General features: G+C 47.9%; 1 protein-coding gene and 1 long non-coding RNA gene across 2 annotated transcripts; one reads left to right on the top strand and one right to left on the bottom strand.

Moving 5' to 3' along the window:
* Positions 1–828: 828 nt before the first annotated feature.
* On the bottom strand, positions 829–3,436 carry LOC130524018 (uncharacterized). Its single transcript, XR_008950057.1, has 3 exons — positions 1,942–3,436; positions 1,284–1,381; positions 829–1,019 (listed from the first exon to the last, which is right to left on the bottom strand). It is a non-coding gene; the product is annotated as an uncharacterized LOC130524018 (long non-coding RNA).
* Positions 3,437–3,831: 395 nt separating this feature from the next.
* On the top strand, positions 3,832–18,306 carry prr12a (proline rich 12a). The gene is made up of 16 exons (XM_057029158.1): positions 3,832–4,785; positions 6,622–6,779; positions 7,162–7,323; positions 7,564–12,266; positions 12,501–12,728; positions 12,840–13,566; positions 13,670–14,157; positions 14,307–14,423; positions 14,599–14,732; positions 14,900–15,333; positions 15,426–15,545; positions 15,846–15,943; positions 16,281–16,412; positions 16,775–16,870; positions 16,951–17,086; positions 17,323–18,306. The coding sequence occupies exons 1-15, from the start codon at positions 4,703–4,705 to the stop codon at positions 17,083–17,085; spliced, it is 7,815 nt and encodes a 2,604-aa protein (XP_056885138.1). The 5' UTR covers positions 3,832–4,702; the 3' UTR covers position 17,086; positions 17,323–18,306.
* Positions 18,307–18,415: the final 109 nt, after the last annotated feature.

The following is an 18,415-nucleotide window of genomic DNA, read 5'->3' as shown; positions in this document are numbered from 1 at the left end:
ACAGCTGCCCGTTAGCCTTCAAACATAGCTTTTTGATTGCGTAATGAAAAAGTTATGTCAGACAAGATGGAAAACCAACACAAGAGTAGCCCCTCCCTCACTAAACTATTGAACTTTTCCCCAAAAAACAAATGTTGGGGGCTGATTTAAATGCAGCAGAGCGGTGGGGTACATATCATCTAAAAAGTGCCTTGAAAAATCTCTAAAATCTCAATTTGAAATGTGGCATGTAGGCGGATAATTCCCCAAAGCCCGTCTTTATCTGTGACTTGCTGCTCGATTTGTATGCAGCCAGAAAGAGCTGCTTCCAAACCCCGAGCAGAAATAGGACAGAAAAGACATTTGCCCCCGTCGTTTTCTTGCTCGTACCGATGGGACTCGCACTGTCGGGTTTTTTTTTTTTCTATCAGATTAAAAAATCTAAATCTCGTTGCACTAAAACCTGGAACAATATGGAGATTCTTTGCCACTGTGCAAACCATGAGTGTGAACATTCCCCTTAGATGACCTGCCTACTAGAGATACAGCGGTTTCTCTAACCTGAAACCACCACATCTGCAGAGTAATGCTGAAATAACTCATCTTTGTGGGTTTTCTTCCAGACTGGCCCCCCCACTGACACAGCTGAGACTCTGGAAGTGACATTACACTGTTCGCTGCAGCAACCACCAAGGATTAAGCAGAGATTAACAGGATCCTCCTAATTCCATTAAGAACAACTGTACTGTTGGCTGCTAAAGAGGTTTCAACAACCATCTCATTATTTTAAAACTTTACACCCCTTGCGAAGGTGACTACAGCCACATTAAATACGACAACTACAAAATATGTGTTATGGGACTTTTAATAAATAGAATTGCATCATGGTGTTATATTAACAGGATTTCTGTTTTAATGAAAGAAACGTAACCTTGAGAGAAACATCAGATTGAGGTGTGCAGCGGCGCTCTTCAGCCTTTCACACGGTTCAGTGAAGTAAACCAAATGCTGGACAAGTCAAGGATTTTCACATTTCAAAGCTGCAATGAAAAAAGGTTGAAGAATTGATTGAGGGACTGAATGGTTTATTCGAATATGACATAAAAAAATCATTATATAATTCAAAAAGAACTTGATTTTCTTTTCATTTTTGTAAAATAGTGCATGAAATTCTTTATCTTTCACTGTCTATTGAACCCACTAATGCCCCATTGTCAAAGATGGCATAAAAACATAAAAATATATATATTTGAGGGTTATTTTGGCATTATAACGTGGACTAATAGGGATTTGCGTGAACTTACAGTTACATTGAATGAATTATGAGCCCTCCGACAGTGTTTTTACACAAGCCTGGAAAGCGTCTAGCAGATCGTTACAGTCTTCTGCTCCCTTCTGAACGCTGGAACACAAAGACAGAGTCAGTGAAAGTGCACGCGCAGCGGGATTATTCTCCAACAAGCATTTCAAACTGCACGCTGCATCAAATGGATTATGCAGCAATGTCGTAGTTGTTCGTCCTTATCTGCGATATGACAACAATCTGCACAGCGGCTCCACTCATCACGGCCCCACGTGGACAGACGCCAAATGTCTGATACTTATAACATGTAACATGAAGCAGCAGGAATGTGAGGGCCCTCTCTGAGCTGTAGGTCATACGGTACATGCGGACGGACCATTTTAACCCTTGGGTCTATTTATGCATCTCAAGGCATGGTACATGTGACGGTCGTCTGCACCTGGCGTTATTCCCTCAGAATAGTGAGCAAATATTCTGTGTTTGCTATTATGGCTGGTTCATCAGATGATGCACTCCAGCAGCAAGGAGACCCCAGATGTGACACCCTGAAGGACTTAAGGATGCAGCTCAGCACCAAAACAAGTGAATTACTGGAGAAGCTGTGTATAAAACAGCCCCGTATCGAGCTGTACAAAAGGTGTGGCGGGGTCAAGACTCACCATTTGTCGATGTCCCCTTTGATGACCTGGCAGGATGCTGGCACAGCTTCATTAGAGTCTGGCATTTTGACAGAAGGGAGCTGGAGTTGGTGAAGGTGTGGTGCTGCTGTCAACAGTGGTTACAGTTAGTCACAGAGATGGACGGAGGGAGGGAGGAAGGAGGAACCACACCGACGGAGCACGGTGAGCCTGAGTGGCGATGGACGCTCCTAAAACGCCAAACTTCTCTCCCCACCTGTTATGTTTGTTTTATTTCACCGCTCCTCTTCACTTCATTCCCCCGGTCCTTTCAGATTCCTTCATTCCTCTTTTTGTTTTACAGTCCTCTCAATGAATATGCATAGAAGTGCCCTTTTGAGTCAAGCATTTTGCATCACAAAGACCTCATAATGCATCTAAAACCCTCACGGGGGGAGGCCTTTTTTTCCTGAAAAGAGAATTGACTGATGATCAGGATGAGCTGAGAGCTGTAGCATTTCTTTAACAGATAAAATGTCAAATTAGCATTGACCATGCTGTTCAAAACTATGCCACTAACTAGCTGGGAAGTAATCCATAAATATTTAATTGTAGGACCCTTCTTAATTGATTATTTTAAAAAACAACAACTTTGTTTCCTATTTCCAACAATTTAAACTCACAGGGTTTAATTTAAAATAATATCTGAGGGGCAAACTGGCGTTTATCACTGAACTATAAATAGAACTGACTACGTTTCATAATACTAAAATCTTAAACTTCCACATCCATGTTCATAAATATTTGCTCTGCTTTTAATATTCTCTGCACTTCCTTTTCTCACTCCATGTCTTCATGCTGCCCTTTCAGCCACGGACAGGACAGTCACGGAATTCGCCCTTCCAAGCAGGGAAGGGCGAATTCCAGGTAAATTCAAATTGTAGAATAAAAAGACGACGGAATGCACAATTCACTGTAAATGACAGAATAACATACGTGATGTGGGATATCATTCATAGGGTTTGTGGTCCAAACAGCTTGAAAATAATAAGAATACGAATATTAATTGTATTACATGTAGGTAATATGATTTTAAAAAAATCCATAATTCCCGAAGAAACTGATGGTTACTAAATATCTAAGAGGCTGTAGTCGCATAATTGAGTTCCACCACCAGGGGGCGACGCGATGAACAGGCGCTATGATGAATTTGTGCGTAAATGTGCGCTGTGCTCAGTTAATGGCGTGAACAGGTACACCGAGTGTCTGCGTCGATATCACCTATCAACAAAGGGATCCCAAAGACATGAACTAAAGTCGAATCTTGCAACATTTATTCAGCGGCCTGGCACACACACACACACACACGCACACACACACCGAGCTTCATGTGCCAGTCATACCCATAACACACCTTGTTTAATGGCAATAAAATCGAAACGTGAGCCTCAGTTATCAGCTTCTCTGTGGCAACCACTATTAAAACCACCGTGCCATCTGCTGGCAAGCAAATGAACGCATATCAGATCCATATGGGCGAGCAGACAGAACAATATGCAGACTCTAATATTTGAGGGGGGTGGGGGGGCATCCTCGCATATGTGCATATAATATGGACAATCTTTGTCGATGTAACGAGGCGTCAGACAACGCCGTGCACCCCGTCTCCATCCGAAGACGTGTAACTGCAGGATGTCTGCGTGAATCTGCTTTTCTCTCCGATGTGTCTCAGACAGACGCGCCGAGAACAGCTGCTTTTTCTTTTTTTTTCTTTTTTAAAACCGTGCCCGTGGAAAAAAAATGTAGTCCGAAATAGCGAATTATATGAAGGCATTCGCGGGGCTGTGGGTCGGTGACTGGAGGTCATCGCCAACAGTGTGGAAGTGAGCGAGGCTCCGCGGTGAGACGGGGAGAGAGGCGGAGAGAGCGAGGACGGACAGCCGCCTTCAAAAATGGCGTCTCCAGAGGAAAATGAGTGAAAAATATTAAAACGCGGCCTGCTTTCTTTACGCGTCCTCCTCCGCTTGCGCTCGTTTCGACCCCCCCGCACCCCGGCTGCCCGTGTGCCGCCGACCGAACGCGTCGTCGGGTCGCTTTTTTTGGAGCTCCCGAAGGAGGCAGAAGCGCGGGGAGCGGGCATTTTGTTCAATAAAAGCAGCCCCGTTTTATTTTGATGCGTCGTTAATGACAGCTAGCATCTGCTGCTAGCTCGGCTCCGGAGGGGGTGGGAACGATTTTTGCATGCGACGGAAAAAAAAAAGAAGAGATTGTGAAAAAGGGGACATTTCTTTGCTCGTCTGCGAGGAATGATTGGTACCAACGTGGCCCGTCGAACGCGATCTTTTTTTCCCCCTGTTGCTAGCAGCGTAGCCTCAGCCTAGCCTAAAGAAAGGGGAGGAGAGACGGTGAAAAGGGACGCATTCAAATCAAATGTTTAGCAGCATTTGGCTCATCGGCGGCCGAAACCGCGGCATCTTCATCATGAGCCACGCTGATTTCGGACTTCATCGGCGATCGTGGAAGAAATGAGAAACGCGAAAGACGCAGGAAAAGGAGAAAGGCTGGCTTTTTTTGAGGTGGTTGGATTATAACCCCGTAGACCCCCCTCTTTTTTCATCCAGCTTTCTCCTCCTCCCCACCATTTCTCTTTCAATATGCTGTTTTCCACTCCTGAGGACTTGCTTATGAAACCGGGGAAAATAGCCTGAAACCGAGAACGAGAAAGACTGGATTTTCCTCCCGTAATCTGCTCTGCGACGATCTTGTCGCTTTCGTCCTCATCGCACACATTAGAACCACCTAAATGGATAGAAATTACCCGGGAACTGGATTTGGCGATTTGGGCGCAGGAGCAGGATGGAGTTACGAGCGATCGGCAAAAGCAAGGTATGCATCGGATTCAGACAATGTGCACGCATCACTGGTACTTTGCGGGGCACGGCGTGACCCGTGTAAACAGAATTGTCGCCGCTGGCTTCATTTATGGAGCCATGCCTTTCCATTATGTGTTGTGCATTGTCATCCAAACAGTTGCATAGTGATATTATTTAAACACGATCGCAGCCGTGTGCGTGTCGTGGGGGTGGGCGGGGTGGAGAAAGGAAAGGTTGGGGACTCGAATTGTGTGATTGACAGACGGGGGTTTTAGGTGGACCTGGCGGGTTGGAGGTGGGGGTATGTCTGGAGCATCCATAGGAATTATTGTTCCCTGCGTGCAGGCCTGGACACAGACGCTGGGAGACAAATTCGGCGAATTGATGAAGCTGCCCGGGTGCAGACGCTGCAGCCCCCCCTGACAGACAGCCACAAAATGAGCTGCTGAATCTTAGCCAGAAAGATGCATTCAATTAAGCTATTTTGCAAGCGTTGTATAAAATAAAAAAATGTAAAAAAAAAAAAAAATCATAATTACAATTCTATTACTGCAGGCTGCTCCATGTTCTGGTTTCTGAGACCTTTTGCTTACGCGTGATCAATATAATTTGTGGTTGATTTTTAAATTGCATAATTCACTTGCGAGCACACTATTCTGTTGGCATTAAGCGTTCCATCAAGTGTAATCTAAAATTCAAAGCGAAGCCGCGATCGTAAATTGTGCAAGATGTCAAAAACGATCTGGACTGAGGAGGGTACAGTAGCCCTATTAGCTGCCCGTTAGCCTGCAAGCTAGCGCTAGGTTGCACACAATTTGAGGCCTGTGCATGAAAGCATCATTACATCTTTCTGATCGTTCATTACACATATTTAGGGCTGTTCGGTACGGTAGTATTTGCTGACCTAAATTAGAGGTACACGTCTTCCTCCCTTTCCGTACGAAGCGGTATTTGGATAAATAAACCTGGCTAGTTGCTAATGTTTGCATGCATCTTAGCATTCATAAGCGTCGACTTGCACCATCCAGCTGTTGAGCACATCAACACATTAAATATTTGCATACAAATCAAGTATCGTTCTTTGCTACGAAGGGACTGGAGCTATTTTTCATTTAAGCCGAGTCTGAACTGCGGCTACCAATGGTTTTTATTTAAACGTTGCACACTGGCCTCGTAGTCTGGGCCTTGTCTCTTCATTGGTACCAAAGCTGCTGTGCATCGCTGATAGGTGGTGCTACTAACAGCAAAAAGAAAGAAAGAAAGAAAAAAAAGCTAGCATGTTTTCTGGCCAGCACAACCAGCCACGCATTTCATCCATCCCTTATGAAGCCGAGTTCTGGAAATGGCAAATTCCCAGTGGTGAATCAAGAGCTTAGCTGGATAGATTTCCAAACTGCGTCCTGGTTTGATCATGTGGGTTTGTCATTATAATTGCAAATGAAGTGCTGCTTTATTTTTGCATCTACCTTAAATTACTAGTGTAACTGGTTTGCATTTTCTGTAACTCCACATTGACGTGTGGGAGCCATTCCAGCATTAATTGTATTTTAACACTGATTTCACACATTTCTACTACAACAAGAAAATGACCCATTCTGGGTTTTTACTTGGAAGAATACTGCTGCGAAGTTAGAGTTAGAGGAGAAATATTTATATCTTTGACGTGACAGGTAAGGGGCAGATTTTATTTTTCTTAAATTTAGAAATCAATTTATTTGCATGTCATACTTTGGTATAATGTTAAAAAAAAAAAAAGAAAAGATCCATGCCTGGCCACAACTCTAATTCCTGCTCATGTAAATATATTGTGAGATTTAATGATGCTTAATAACCCTCCACTCCTTCATAGCCTTGTATATGGGAGTTCCAGATCATCCCACCCGGAGTCTGAGCTCCTTCACCGGCAAGCCTACGCCACCCCACACCCTCTGCAGGGCTATGCCACCAATCACCACCCAGGGAGCTCTGGCCAAGGCGGGGCTTGGGGAGCAGCTGGACGGAGTTTGGGTGAGATAAATGTCATACCTTCTCTGTCACGACCGTAAGGGGCCCTTGCAGTGAATTATTGCTTCACTCCTTTTATGTGCTGGCTTAAATTAGGGATAATGAATAATGTGCTCATTCCCGCACAGTGCGTCTAAGACTCCACATTGTTCTTAGGAGTGCCTGTATTCTGCTTTTGAACTTGGTTTTTGGGGATTTCAGCAATATAGTTAATTGTTTTAGTTGAACGTACGCTTGGCATTTCACAGTTCAGGTCTAGACTGTATTAATAATCATTCTTATTCAGGTTTGTGTTCATATTCAATCTTTATCTGACAGAGGAGAGATTAACAATCGCAATCAGATTATTCATTTCTATATATATTTTTAAATTTCCTTCCGAAAGGTCTGTCCGGGCTGTTCGACACTGGTCTCCACCATGCCAGCCCCTCCGCACCAGACGCTTCCGTCATGAATCTGATCTCAGCCCTGGAGTCCCGGGGTCCTCAACCTCCACCTTCTGCCTCCTCCTTACTTTCCCAGTTTCGCACACCATCCTGGCAGACAGGTGGGACCACGTGAAATCTCGTCCATGTGTTGATTGTCAGCGGTCCCCATAGCTGGTATCGTAGCTAACGATGTAGTAGAATTGTTCTCGTGCCGCTTAAATTTTCCTACACAATTTAAGCATTTAGCTGTATTTTAAATAGATGCAAGTTGAACGTAAATTTATGTTTTCACTTTTGAGTCCGTGACATGAAAATTTGATGATAGTAATTTTTCCAAAATGTTTTCCTCTTCCTCACAGCGATGCACACGCCTGCTCCTCCTGAACTCTTCATCTCCGGAGCCCTCCCTGGCTCTGGCTCTTTCCCTTCCTCCTCAGCTCTCTCAGCCTATCAGCATCCAGCATCCTTCTCCAGCCGCTCTTTCCCTGCCGCCTCCCTTTCCCTCCAGGATACGCCCACATTTAGTCCCACGTCTAATGGCCTCCTGTCCCCTCATGACCCACTACTACACATCAAGGCTCCCTCCCAGTCTAGCCTGGGTTTTGATAGACTCCTGTCCTCGCAGGGTGCTGCCGCAGCTGCGTATAGGGGCAGCCAGGATCCCACGAGTGCCACGTCAGCCCAGGCGTCATCTGCTAGGCACCTGCAGTCGCACCAGTTCAACCTGCTGTCGTCACAGCTACAGGACCAGTCGTCCCAGCTGTACAATGCATCAGTATTTTCCTCTGCCCAGCCGCAGTCTCAGAGCCAGTCCCAGTCCAACTCTGCCCAGGAACGGGCCGTACCTCGACAGGACAGCGTCATCAAGCACTACCAGCGACCGACGCCATCCCAGTCGCAGCTCTCGTCCTCTGCTGCCCACTCCCTTCAGCACTATCTCAGCTGTGGAGGCGCTGGGTACCAGCAGATTGCCACTCACCACAGGCATGCTGGTCTTTCGTGCAGTCCACTGGGCGACCAGAGTCCCTCATCCGATCACAAGCCTGCCACTCGCACTGAACAATATCGACCAATAAGTCAGCCTCCCTATTCCTCTTCGTCGTCATCCTCCTCCTCTTCCTCAGCTGGCAAAGGTACCAAAAGCAGCTCCAGTAGTGGCTACTCTTCTGCGAGCTCAGCGTCATCCTCAAGAACGCCCCTCACACCCCCGTCTGCATCCTCAACGTCCTCTTCCTCCTCTTCTTCCTCTGCCACCTCTGGGGCTCATCCCTCTAACTCAATTCCCACCTCTAGTTCCAGTGCTGCGCCATCAAGACAGCAGCCACCACCCCAGGCTCCTCCTCCCCCTGCCCCCCAGCAGCAGCAACCCCCTGTGACCTCAACCTCAGCCCCTCAGTCACTCCCTAAGTCCTGTCTCTCAGGCTACGGTTCTCCCGTTCCTCCAGTGAAGACCCCAACCTCCGCTCTTACTGGCCAGACCCCTCCCCAACAACAGACACAGTCATATTCCCCCAATCAGCCCCCCACTTCTCACCTTGCTCAGTCCTACGGGGGCTTCAGTTCACCACAGGCCCAAGACCTGAGCTCAGGCACGACAGGAAAAGGCTACGGGAGTTTAGGAGGACGCAGCCAGTCATACTCCACTGACATATACGGGACTGACTCTGCATACGGATCGCTTCCCTCATCTCTGGCTGGAGCTGGGAGCCCGTCACTGGGTTACGGAGCCCCAGGTCATTCCCCGGCACTGTTGAGATCCAGTGGCTCTTCGGGTAGTGGAGCGTCAGCTGGAGGGAATAATAGTGGCACTGGAAGTGGTAACTCTGGGTCAGCAGGAGGAGCAGGAAATAGTATGACCAATGAGAGAGGTGGAAGCGGTAGTGGTGGGGGGTCCTACCACATTCCTGATTCTAGTCCCTCTCCATCCGGCAATTCGGCCATCATTCGTCCAGGGTTGCACTCTCCAGTGCCAACATGTCCAACACAATCTCCAGGGGGTGCAGGATCTAATAAATATATTTCTTCAGTTCTTTCCCCCACCTTCCTATCCTCTCCACAGGGATACCCTGATACCAGAGGCCCAAGCTCGCAGCCTCAGTCCTACCATTCCACCTCCTCCAAAACAAAAGCCGACGCTTCCATGTTAGGAGTCGGCGCCCAGAGATCCCAAGAGGAAGTAGACGATGACGACGAGTTCTTGATCCAACACCTGCTGCAAGCACAAGCGAGTCCTGCTCCTCAGGCTTCGCATCACCACCCTCAGCAACAACCCCAGCAGACGTCACAGCAAACGCAGCCTCAGCCCCAGTCAGTGCCCCCGGCCACCGATTCAGGCAAAGGGCTGAGTTATGACATGAGTAAAACGTCTGAGGAGCGCTACCACCCCCAGAGTGTCATACGCACGCACAGCGCTACAGCCACAGCTGGCGTAGGTAATGCAGGGGCAGGGGGATCCATCTCAGGACTGGATAATCAGCTGGAGATGTCGCTAAAGAAACAGCATCAACACCATCACCAACAGCAGCCACAGCAGCAGAGGAACGACAGAGCTGTTGGAAGCAGCAGGAGCAGTGGAGGGAGAGGCAGCGCCGAGCAAGTACACTCCCATCTCCATCACCATGACAACTTAGGCTCAGTAGTCCACTATGGGAGGGGAGATCCATACAGCCAACACTCTCTTGCTCCCCAACACTCCTCACACAACCAGCATGTTTCCTCACACAGTCAGATACCCCCCCACACTCAAATGGAGCTTCAGAAGAAACCACAAGATCGCGCTGAAATCCCTTTCCCTCGGAAAACCCCAGAAGTCCAGCAACAGCATTCCCAGGCTCAAACTGCCGTGTCCCTCATGGACTCTCCGACTGATCAGTCTCGCCAGCCTCCTCACCTACTCCAGTCCGTGTTGTCCCACACCACCCGAAACAAGCTGGAGCCCCATCAGCAGCACCACAAGATGGACTCCCATCGGCCACACCAACAGCATCACAAAATGGACTCCCACCAAGCGCATCAGCAACACCCAAAAATGGATGCCCACGCTCAGCATCAACAGCACCAGAAGATGGAACCCCATCAGCATCCACAGCACCACAAGATCGATTCTCATCCACAACATCAACAGCATCATAAAATGGACTCTCATCCCCAACAGCAGCACTCAATGGGCCAACAGCAAGCTGTGATGGAGAGCGCTGGTGGAGCACTTGGCACAAGTAAGCATCAGTCTCAGTCCCAGACCACTCAGCTCCAGCTTCAGCTCCAGTCCCAGGCTTTGGAGGTTGCAGCAGCTCACTACAATCACGGGCCCCCTCCACATCAGCATGAGCCGGGCCAGGTCAAGCAAAGCTCCGTGGTGTCTTCGTTAGATATGTTGGAGCGCTCCCTCTCTCAGACCTCCAGCACGGATGTAGCCGTTGTGGAAGACAGACGAGGCGGACCTGGCAGCGGTGGAAGGAGCGGCGCGGGCGGTGACCGCCACAGACAGCAAGACCAACAGAGGCAGCACCCATCCCACCACCACTCGCAGCCACACCCAGCCTCCGAGCTCCACTCTTTCCTCTCGGAGCCCGATATTGGCTTATCCACCCCGTCACACATGCACCATCTTTCACAGCATCACTCGCAGCAGCAGCAGCAGCAACAGCACCCCGGCTCTCAACACCCACAGGTTCACTCTCATCACCCTCACAGCCACCCTCACCATATACCCCCGCCGTCAGCCTCAGCCCACTCCCAACCTCAGCCCGACCCACAGCAGGCACTGTCATCTCAACTACCCCCTCAACAGAGCACCCTGGACCAGCAACGCTCAGAACAGCACCAGTTTGATACCGTTAGCCCAGTGGAGAAAGCAGAACAGAATCAACAAAATAACCGCTTTGTACCCCTAACGTCTATCTGCTTCCCAGATTCCCTTCTTCAGGATGAGGACCGCTCCTTTTTTCCAGGAATGGAAGACATGTTTTGCACTGAGGACTACAAGTCGAGCTGTGCTGGAGGTGCAGGACCTGGGCAGGACGAGATGAATGAAAGCCACACTGGACAAGAGGGAATGGATTCCATGAAAGCTAGACAGAGTGGAGGCGGCTCGGGTGGTAGCGGCGGGGCTGGCTATGACATCATGGGTCACCATGGTGGAGATCAGGGTTATGAACCCTACTGTCATGGTCTGGAAGAGCCCAGCAACAACACCATGACTTTAGATCTTGATTCCCTCAAAACCCACGAACTCCCTTCTACTGTTAACACAGAACAGCTCGGATTAATCCAGTCTCAGGCTCCTGCTATGGGTATGGGCTCCAATGCTGCTGGCCCTAACAACTCTGGAGCTAAGATGTCTGCTGGGCCAGGAGGAACTAGCACAGGCGCTGGTCCCGGAGGTCTCCAGTCTCCAATTTTTTGCTCGTCTCGTCCCAAGAAACTTCTTAAGTCCAGTTCTTTCCATCTGTTAAAGGAGCGCAGGGACCCCAACACATTGCCGAAGAAAAGTTATGCCCAGGAATATGAGTTTGAAGATGATGAAGATAAAGCTGACCAACCGGCCGACATCCGGTTAAATAGCCGAAGGCTTCCGGACCTGTTGCCTGACTTGGTGTCCAGCTGTAGAAAGGGAGGAAGTGGCTCCTTGAGCCCTCTAATGAGTGATATTGACTTCTACCACTCGTCTGGCTACTCCTCTATGGGTTCACATGCTATTTTGCCTCAGGATGGGCCCAAGAAGAGGGGCAGAAAGCCCACAAGACCCAAGAGAGAGGGTCCTCCCAGGCCCAGAGGCAGGCCACGCATCCGCCCAATGCCTGAGCCTTACGCGCCACGAGGGATGATGGGAGAAATGGGAGGCACTGGAGTAGGTGGAGGCTTCACTGTAGAAGGACGAGGTAGAGGCAGAGGTCGCGGAAGCCGAGGCCGAGGAGGACGGAGGGAGGACATGTACATAGAAATGAGCGGGAAGGACCAGGATCAGATGCACCACCATCACCTTCATCAGCAGCAGCCACAGCAGCTTCATCCCCCTCCGCAGCCCCCACAGCAGCTACATGAGCCTATTCCACCTCTGAAGGTCAGTGTTATCCAGGCTAGGGAAAAAACACTTCATAATTAAACAAAGGAAGTAAGTACGGAAAGAAAAAAAATGGTGGCAGTTGCAAAGGAGTGATTGGTGGTTCATAGTTGAAGAAGAAAGGATCTCCTAACGTGTATAATCACTAATAATGAGGATAGTTTATATATATACATACATACACATTATCTGTGAAAATAGTTTGAAATTTTTGTTTTCCAAAATTTCTTTCAGATCAAATTACCCATCGGTACGTTGTCCTCCTCTGATGCCTTGCTGAGGACAGATTCTTTATCTGGCACAGACCCTGCTCTGTCAGATGGCTCTGTGGGCTCTGCTCCCTCTCTGGGTTTGAGTCCGGGACCACCCTGCAGCACTGACAGCACCAGAAGTCAGGAGAAGAACAAGCAGAAAAGCCAAATGATGAGTGAAGGTGTTGACGAGGAGGGTCTGGACGACAGGGTGAGAATTATAACATTATAACATTGACATCTGATCCGGACATTTTCATTGACTTGACTGTAATTGTGGTGTTTGATATGATGGTATGTTTTTTTGCTTTGTTCCTTGTAGGGTGATGAAAAGGATTCTGAATCCAAAGCTGGGTTTGTTGCTTCGTTTTTGGATTTTCTTAAGTCAGGGAAGAGACCACCCGGCTTGGACATTTCTCCAGGAATGGACCATGACAATGGTGAAACCTCACCTTGTAAGTCAGGAGGCCTGCGCCCACTCTCTCCCGCCCCACCTCCTCCACCCCCACCACCGCCCTTTGGTGACAGTGAGGGGAATGGCGGTTTAGCTTTGGGCAACTGTTCCAGTCCTAAACGCTTGGAAGATGAGCTGAAGAGAAACCTGGAAACATTGCCATCTTTCTCATCTGATGAGGAAGACTCGGTAGGGAAAAACCAGGACCTCCAGAAGAGCATCTCATCAGCCATCTCTGCTCTGTATGATACCCCTCAGCTAACAGCTAACATCCAGCCCCAACTTTCTCCATCACCCCCCCAGCCTCAGCCTCAGCCCTCTCAGTCCCCACTCACCCCCCCACTGCAGCCCCCTGCACTTAGCCCTCAGCCTACCATGCACACGCCTCAAGATATGAACCAGTCCAGCGAGCCGGATGTGCTCCAGCCAGAAGATGGACACATGGAAGACAGTAAAGAGCAAGAGGAGGAGGAAGAAGAGGAGGAGGAAGAAGAGGAGGAGGAAGAGGAGAGGAGCACCGGTGGGGATGGAGAAAGTGATATGATGGAGGAAAGAGAACCACAGCTAGAAACCTTGGGTGCACCTAATATCGAGGGTAAGATTTCATCCATTTCTCCAGGTCATTTTTTAGGCAAATGTACGAAGATTCTAAATTTAGGACTGCCATTAACTTTATTCTCTCGATTTTGCTTCTCTAGCTCCCCTCCCTGAGGTTCCCTCTGCTCCAGCAACTCCTCAACCTCCTTCTGTTCCTCCATCACCTGCCTCATCCTCCTCCCCCTCTCATTCCCCCCTTCCTCCCCTCTCAATCCCCTCACCCTTACCTCCACCAGAAGAACAACAGGGGGCTTCCCAGCCTCCGAGCCCCGCCGCTCCCACATCACCCTCTTCGCCCCCTGCATCACCCGCTGCCATCCCTCCCCCAGCCTCACCCCAACCTCCCCCTGTTTCCACTCCTCCCCCACCTCAGAAAGACTCTCCCATGCCGTCTCCATCACCAGAGTCCCCCGCCTCACCCGAAGAACCTCTACCACCAAAAATCACCTCACTGCATCTGGCACAGAAGCAGGAGGATGCTGCCATTGCTGGAGAGAGTGAGGAGGATGAGAGTGAGAGTGGCGGCGAGGGCATCTTCAGAGAAAGGGACGAGTTTGTGGTGCGAGTGGAAGACATCCGTACTCTAAAGGTAGTGACTCTTGTTGTGAAACGTTTGTGTTACACCGTCAAAACCGCTCAAGAAAAATGGACCTCTGCAGGCCTGCCCTGTAGCCTTGTTTAGACTATTCTAATGACTGGTCTGGATTTAAAGACTCATATGTGCACACTTGGTCACAGGTGGCCCTGCAGACGGGCCGGGAGCCTCCACCTATTTGGAGGGTGCAGAAGGCGCTGTTGCAGAAGTTTAGCCCAGAGATCAAAGACGGACAGAGGCAGTTCTGCGCCACAAGCAATGTGAGTTCCCACCAAGCAGTTGGGATTCAAACCTGCAAACATTCACATTGATGCACCATGGTTCAAATTCTGGTTCATAAGTCCTGTATTTTATACTGCAACGTAGGTGTGTGCGTGCGCGCGCGCGTGTGTGTGTTTATACATTAACACATTTTTTGACCTGTTTCTGAATCAGTATCTGGGCTATTTTGGAGATGCCAAGAAGCGATACCAGCGAATCTATGTCAAATTTCTGGAGAATGTCAACAAGAAGGACTATGTGAGAGTCTGCTCTCGAAGACCCTGGCGCAGAGCCACACCTGCTGTCAGGTATTTGACGCATAAAAATCTGTGGGTAGGGAATTCTGCTTTATTAAGATGAACTGAGATCAGAATTCCTCTTCCTCAGTTTGGTACTAGACCTAGGTAGCACGTGGTGAAATTGCCATCCATTGTATTTAATTGGGGTGCTTTTGCACTTTCTTCCTGTGTCACAGGCGCCAGCCCCTCCCCAAAATGGCTTCCCCTCCTGCCACGCAGGTGCCGCTAAAAGTTGAGAAAGAGGAAAGAGTGACCCCGCCAGTCCAGAGGGACCAAAAGGAGAAATCATCTACAGCAGCCATAATGACAAAAGAACCACGGGAGAGTAAGGAAGCGTCAGCTTCTGTACTCAAGACAAAGGAGAGGGAGAAGGAGAAGCGAGTGCATCTCCAGCAGGAGAAAGTCGAGAAACGTGCTGCCACGGCAGAACGAGGGAGAGGAAAGGAAGAGAAGAAAGCATTGGAGAGGAAGGAGAAGGAAAGGGCTGAGCGCCTGCCTAAGTCCAAGCTAGCCAAAGTGAAGGCAGAGCCACCACCCAAGAAGAGGAAGAAGTGGCTGAAAGAAATACCCTCATCCTCTGACTCGGACTCCTCAGAGAGCGAGAATGAAAGTAAGATGCTGTTGAGATGTTTGGGTAGTGTCTCCTGGTGTTTATGTCAGAAGGTTGGTTCTGGATTGAAGCTCTGGCTCTCTTCCTCACAGTGCCAGTAAAAGGTGGAGTGAACAACCGGGCAATGAGGGAGATGTTCAGGAGTTATGTGGAGATGCTGGTCAGCACTGCTTTAGACCCTGACATGATCCAAGCCCTGGAAGATACAGCCGGTGAGTAAGCCCACTTGGTGACTCTTTACTGACAATCAAAGCCTCTTTTTAAAATGCTACTGACAAGTACAGCAGCAGCAGCAGCACCGTGAGCCCTCATGTGAGTCAGTTTTGCACAGTAGCGTTTCAGGATTAGTCTCGAAAATGACAGCTGAAAATTTTAAATTGATCAGTTTGAGGATCCATTTACATCAAGCTTGGCATGGTGTTCTGAAAAGATCAGCTTTGAGTCTGCCTTTACTGTTAGAATGATTGGCAGATGCCTGAATAATAACTCGCTGTGTCTTGATTGGCCCCCAGATGAGCTTTACCTCCCCCCGATGAGGAAGATTGACAGCATCCTCAGCGAACAGAAGAGGAGGTTGTTGAGAAGAGTCAGCATGAGCTCTCAGCACCAGGTAATCTGTCCTGCCTGTCCTGCTGGCCTTTCCCCTCTCTCAGAATCGTGGATTTTCTCCTCCATTTTTCTTGCGCCCATGATTTAAACTGGTAGAGGCCTATTTTGAGCAGGAAATACACAGCAATAATGACAAAGATTAAAAATGATAAATCTACTGCCTCCAGGGTGTGAGGAGGGTCTATAGGTTTGGATTTAAAGTAAAATCATTTGACGACCATTTAAAATCAAATTAATAATAGAAATTATACAAAGATATTGGTAATGGGTATATATTTATCATTTCATTTTTCTTCTGTATCATTTTTGACCTGCGCCATCCGTGTTCTGCCTGGTAGGAGGTTCTGCATGCATACCCCCAGATCATCGTGGACCCCCTGGATTCAGGTGTGGTGAGGGTGCGACTCAGCGGGGATGCTTACAACCGCAAGACTCTCAACAGAGTTAAGAAGTCTCTGCCTAAACCACAGGTGAGTGTGTGTGTGTGGGGGGGGGTCAGAGGGTCAGTGGGAGCTGCATCGATTTCAAGTTTAAAACATCCTTCACGAAGGGGGATTTGGTGCTTTTCAATTTAACTTGAGCTGTCAGGTATTGCATGGGTTTGTTGGTTACCATGGCAAAATTGTACTGTCTAACCAGCTGATTGATCCTGGTTGTCATGGATACGGAATTGCTAATCACTGTAAAAAGAAGTTGGAGAGTGAAAGCATGTGGGGTGTGTGACAGGTGGAATAAAACCCTCTGGGTTTGTGAGGCTGCTTCACTTTTGTGAGATTGGATTAATGCTTCTTTTTTATTAAAGCATTGCTTTTTATTCTAATCTCAATTTTAGGACATTAAACTGTCAGCGGATTCATACCGGATCTACAGTCTCTACCACTCTCTACATCACTATAAATACCACACCTTCTTACAGTGCAAGAAGGAGGTAAGCAAATGTCGGCATGCACCAGTTCTGTTGCATCAATTCAACCATGATTCTGAAAGTCTGTTTACCCCCCCCCCCAGACCCACACCATTGAACAGGCAGCTGAAGACCCCGGTCAGGAGGAAGTGGTGCAGCAGTGCATGGCCAACCAGAGCTGGCTGGACACCCTCTTCAGCTCCTTCATTGAGCTGCTCACGCTCAGCACCAAAGCCTGAGGTGACTGCAGGAGAGAATGAAGATTTACGAAAAGAAATACAAAAAAACAAAGATGGATCCTACTGTACAGCCCCCCCCATCGACTCTCCTCACATCTCTAAGATCTGAGGATTGATTTGCAAGGCCAGTGCCGAACACAAGGGGGTCTGTTCATGTGACCTCAGACACTGGCCTCTCTTCTTTTTCTTCTTGATGATCAAAAGACTAAAGAAATGTCTTACTTACTTTGTGTGAAGGAATGGACCCCCCACCACCACCCCTCCAGGGGCCACAGGCATGTCAAGATGGAACTGGCCCATTGGTTTAAAAAGAAAAAAAAAAAGGAATTGGATGGACAACAGAGGAGGAGCTTCAAACGCCAAGTCACCGGAGGAGTCACTGACATCTTGTTAACTGTGTGTCATAAAGACAATAGCTCAAAGAGAAACTATTACCACTTAGTTTTTACATAAATTATTTTTTGAAGACTAACGTCAGCTGTTGGCTTTTGAAAAGAGTGGAAGAAGGTGAGAATGCTTTTTAAAACTGTGTGCAGAGTGTGAACATGGACTCGTCCTCAGATTGACATGAAATGTGATGATAAACACACTCTTTCTCCTCTCTGTCCCTCATCCAGTATTCTGTGAAGGGCAGCTCCAGCCTGCTGTGTGATAATATATAAACACATTTTTATTATTTATATGAGGAGGTTTTTAACTTAAACTCTCACAAGCACTGGGTGGCTGCCCTAGCATTTTATTGTTCTTATTATTTTTAATTTGCCACAGGTTCAGTATACAGTTGTTACCCACTTATCCTAGCCGTCTTCCCCTCTGCAGAAAAGAACAGATGCTGAGACAGATATATGGGGTGTAATAAGGTGGGTGTAAAATAACAAAAAAAGAAAGAAAAGGAAGAAAAAAAAAGATGGGAAATTCTATTTGAAACTTAACATTGTTGTGCTTCTGTTCATCATCATTCATGCAGGTGCAAGAAAAAAGTAAACTATCCGTTTCCCACATGGGAAGGAGTATAAATAAGTAATATTTAAAGAAAGTCATTTCATTTTTATCATTTTGATGTTTGTGCATACTATGACTTATTTTGAAAACAATCTAATTTTCCATAAAAAGGAAAAAAAAAGTGTTGTAAATATTGTACAGTTCTTGATGAAATTCTTTGTCCTTCTGTACATTAACTCTCCTGTATTTGAGAAACAAATAAAACCTGCAAAGAACAAACGGCGTTTTATTTCCCTGCAGCATGTCTTTCCCTGCGTCTTTTCCTTAAGACCGTTTTTGAGAGGGGGTTTGAGCTGCCTGGTCCATATGGGATTATGTACATCGGGTT

This window comes from Takifugu flavidus, chromosome 1 (assembly GCF_003711565.1).
Source record: "Takifugu flavidus isolate HTHZ2018 chromosome 1, ASM371156v2, whole genome shotgun sequence".
NCBI lineage: Eukaryota > Metazoa > Chordata > Actinopteri > Tetraodontiformes > Tetraodontidae > Takifugu > Takifugu flavidus.
The sequence above is the reverse complement of the archived record's forward strand: the minus strand, read 5'-3'. Positions and strand labels throughout refer to the sequence as shown.

Coding starts and splice junctions, on each gene's coding strand:
- prr12a (XM_057029158.1), top strand. CDS start 4,703: ATGGATAGAAATTACCCGGGAACTGGATTTGGCGATTTGGGCGCAGGA. Junction 12,729..12,839: donor AGGAGGGTCTGGACGACAGG/GTGAGAATTATA, acceptor TGTTCCTTGTAG/GGTGATGAAAAGGATTCTGA. Junction 15,546..15,845: donor AGCCCTGGAAGATACAGCCG/GTGAGTAAGCCC, acceptor ATTGGCCCCCAG/ATGAGCTTTACCTCCCCCCG.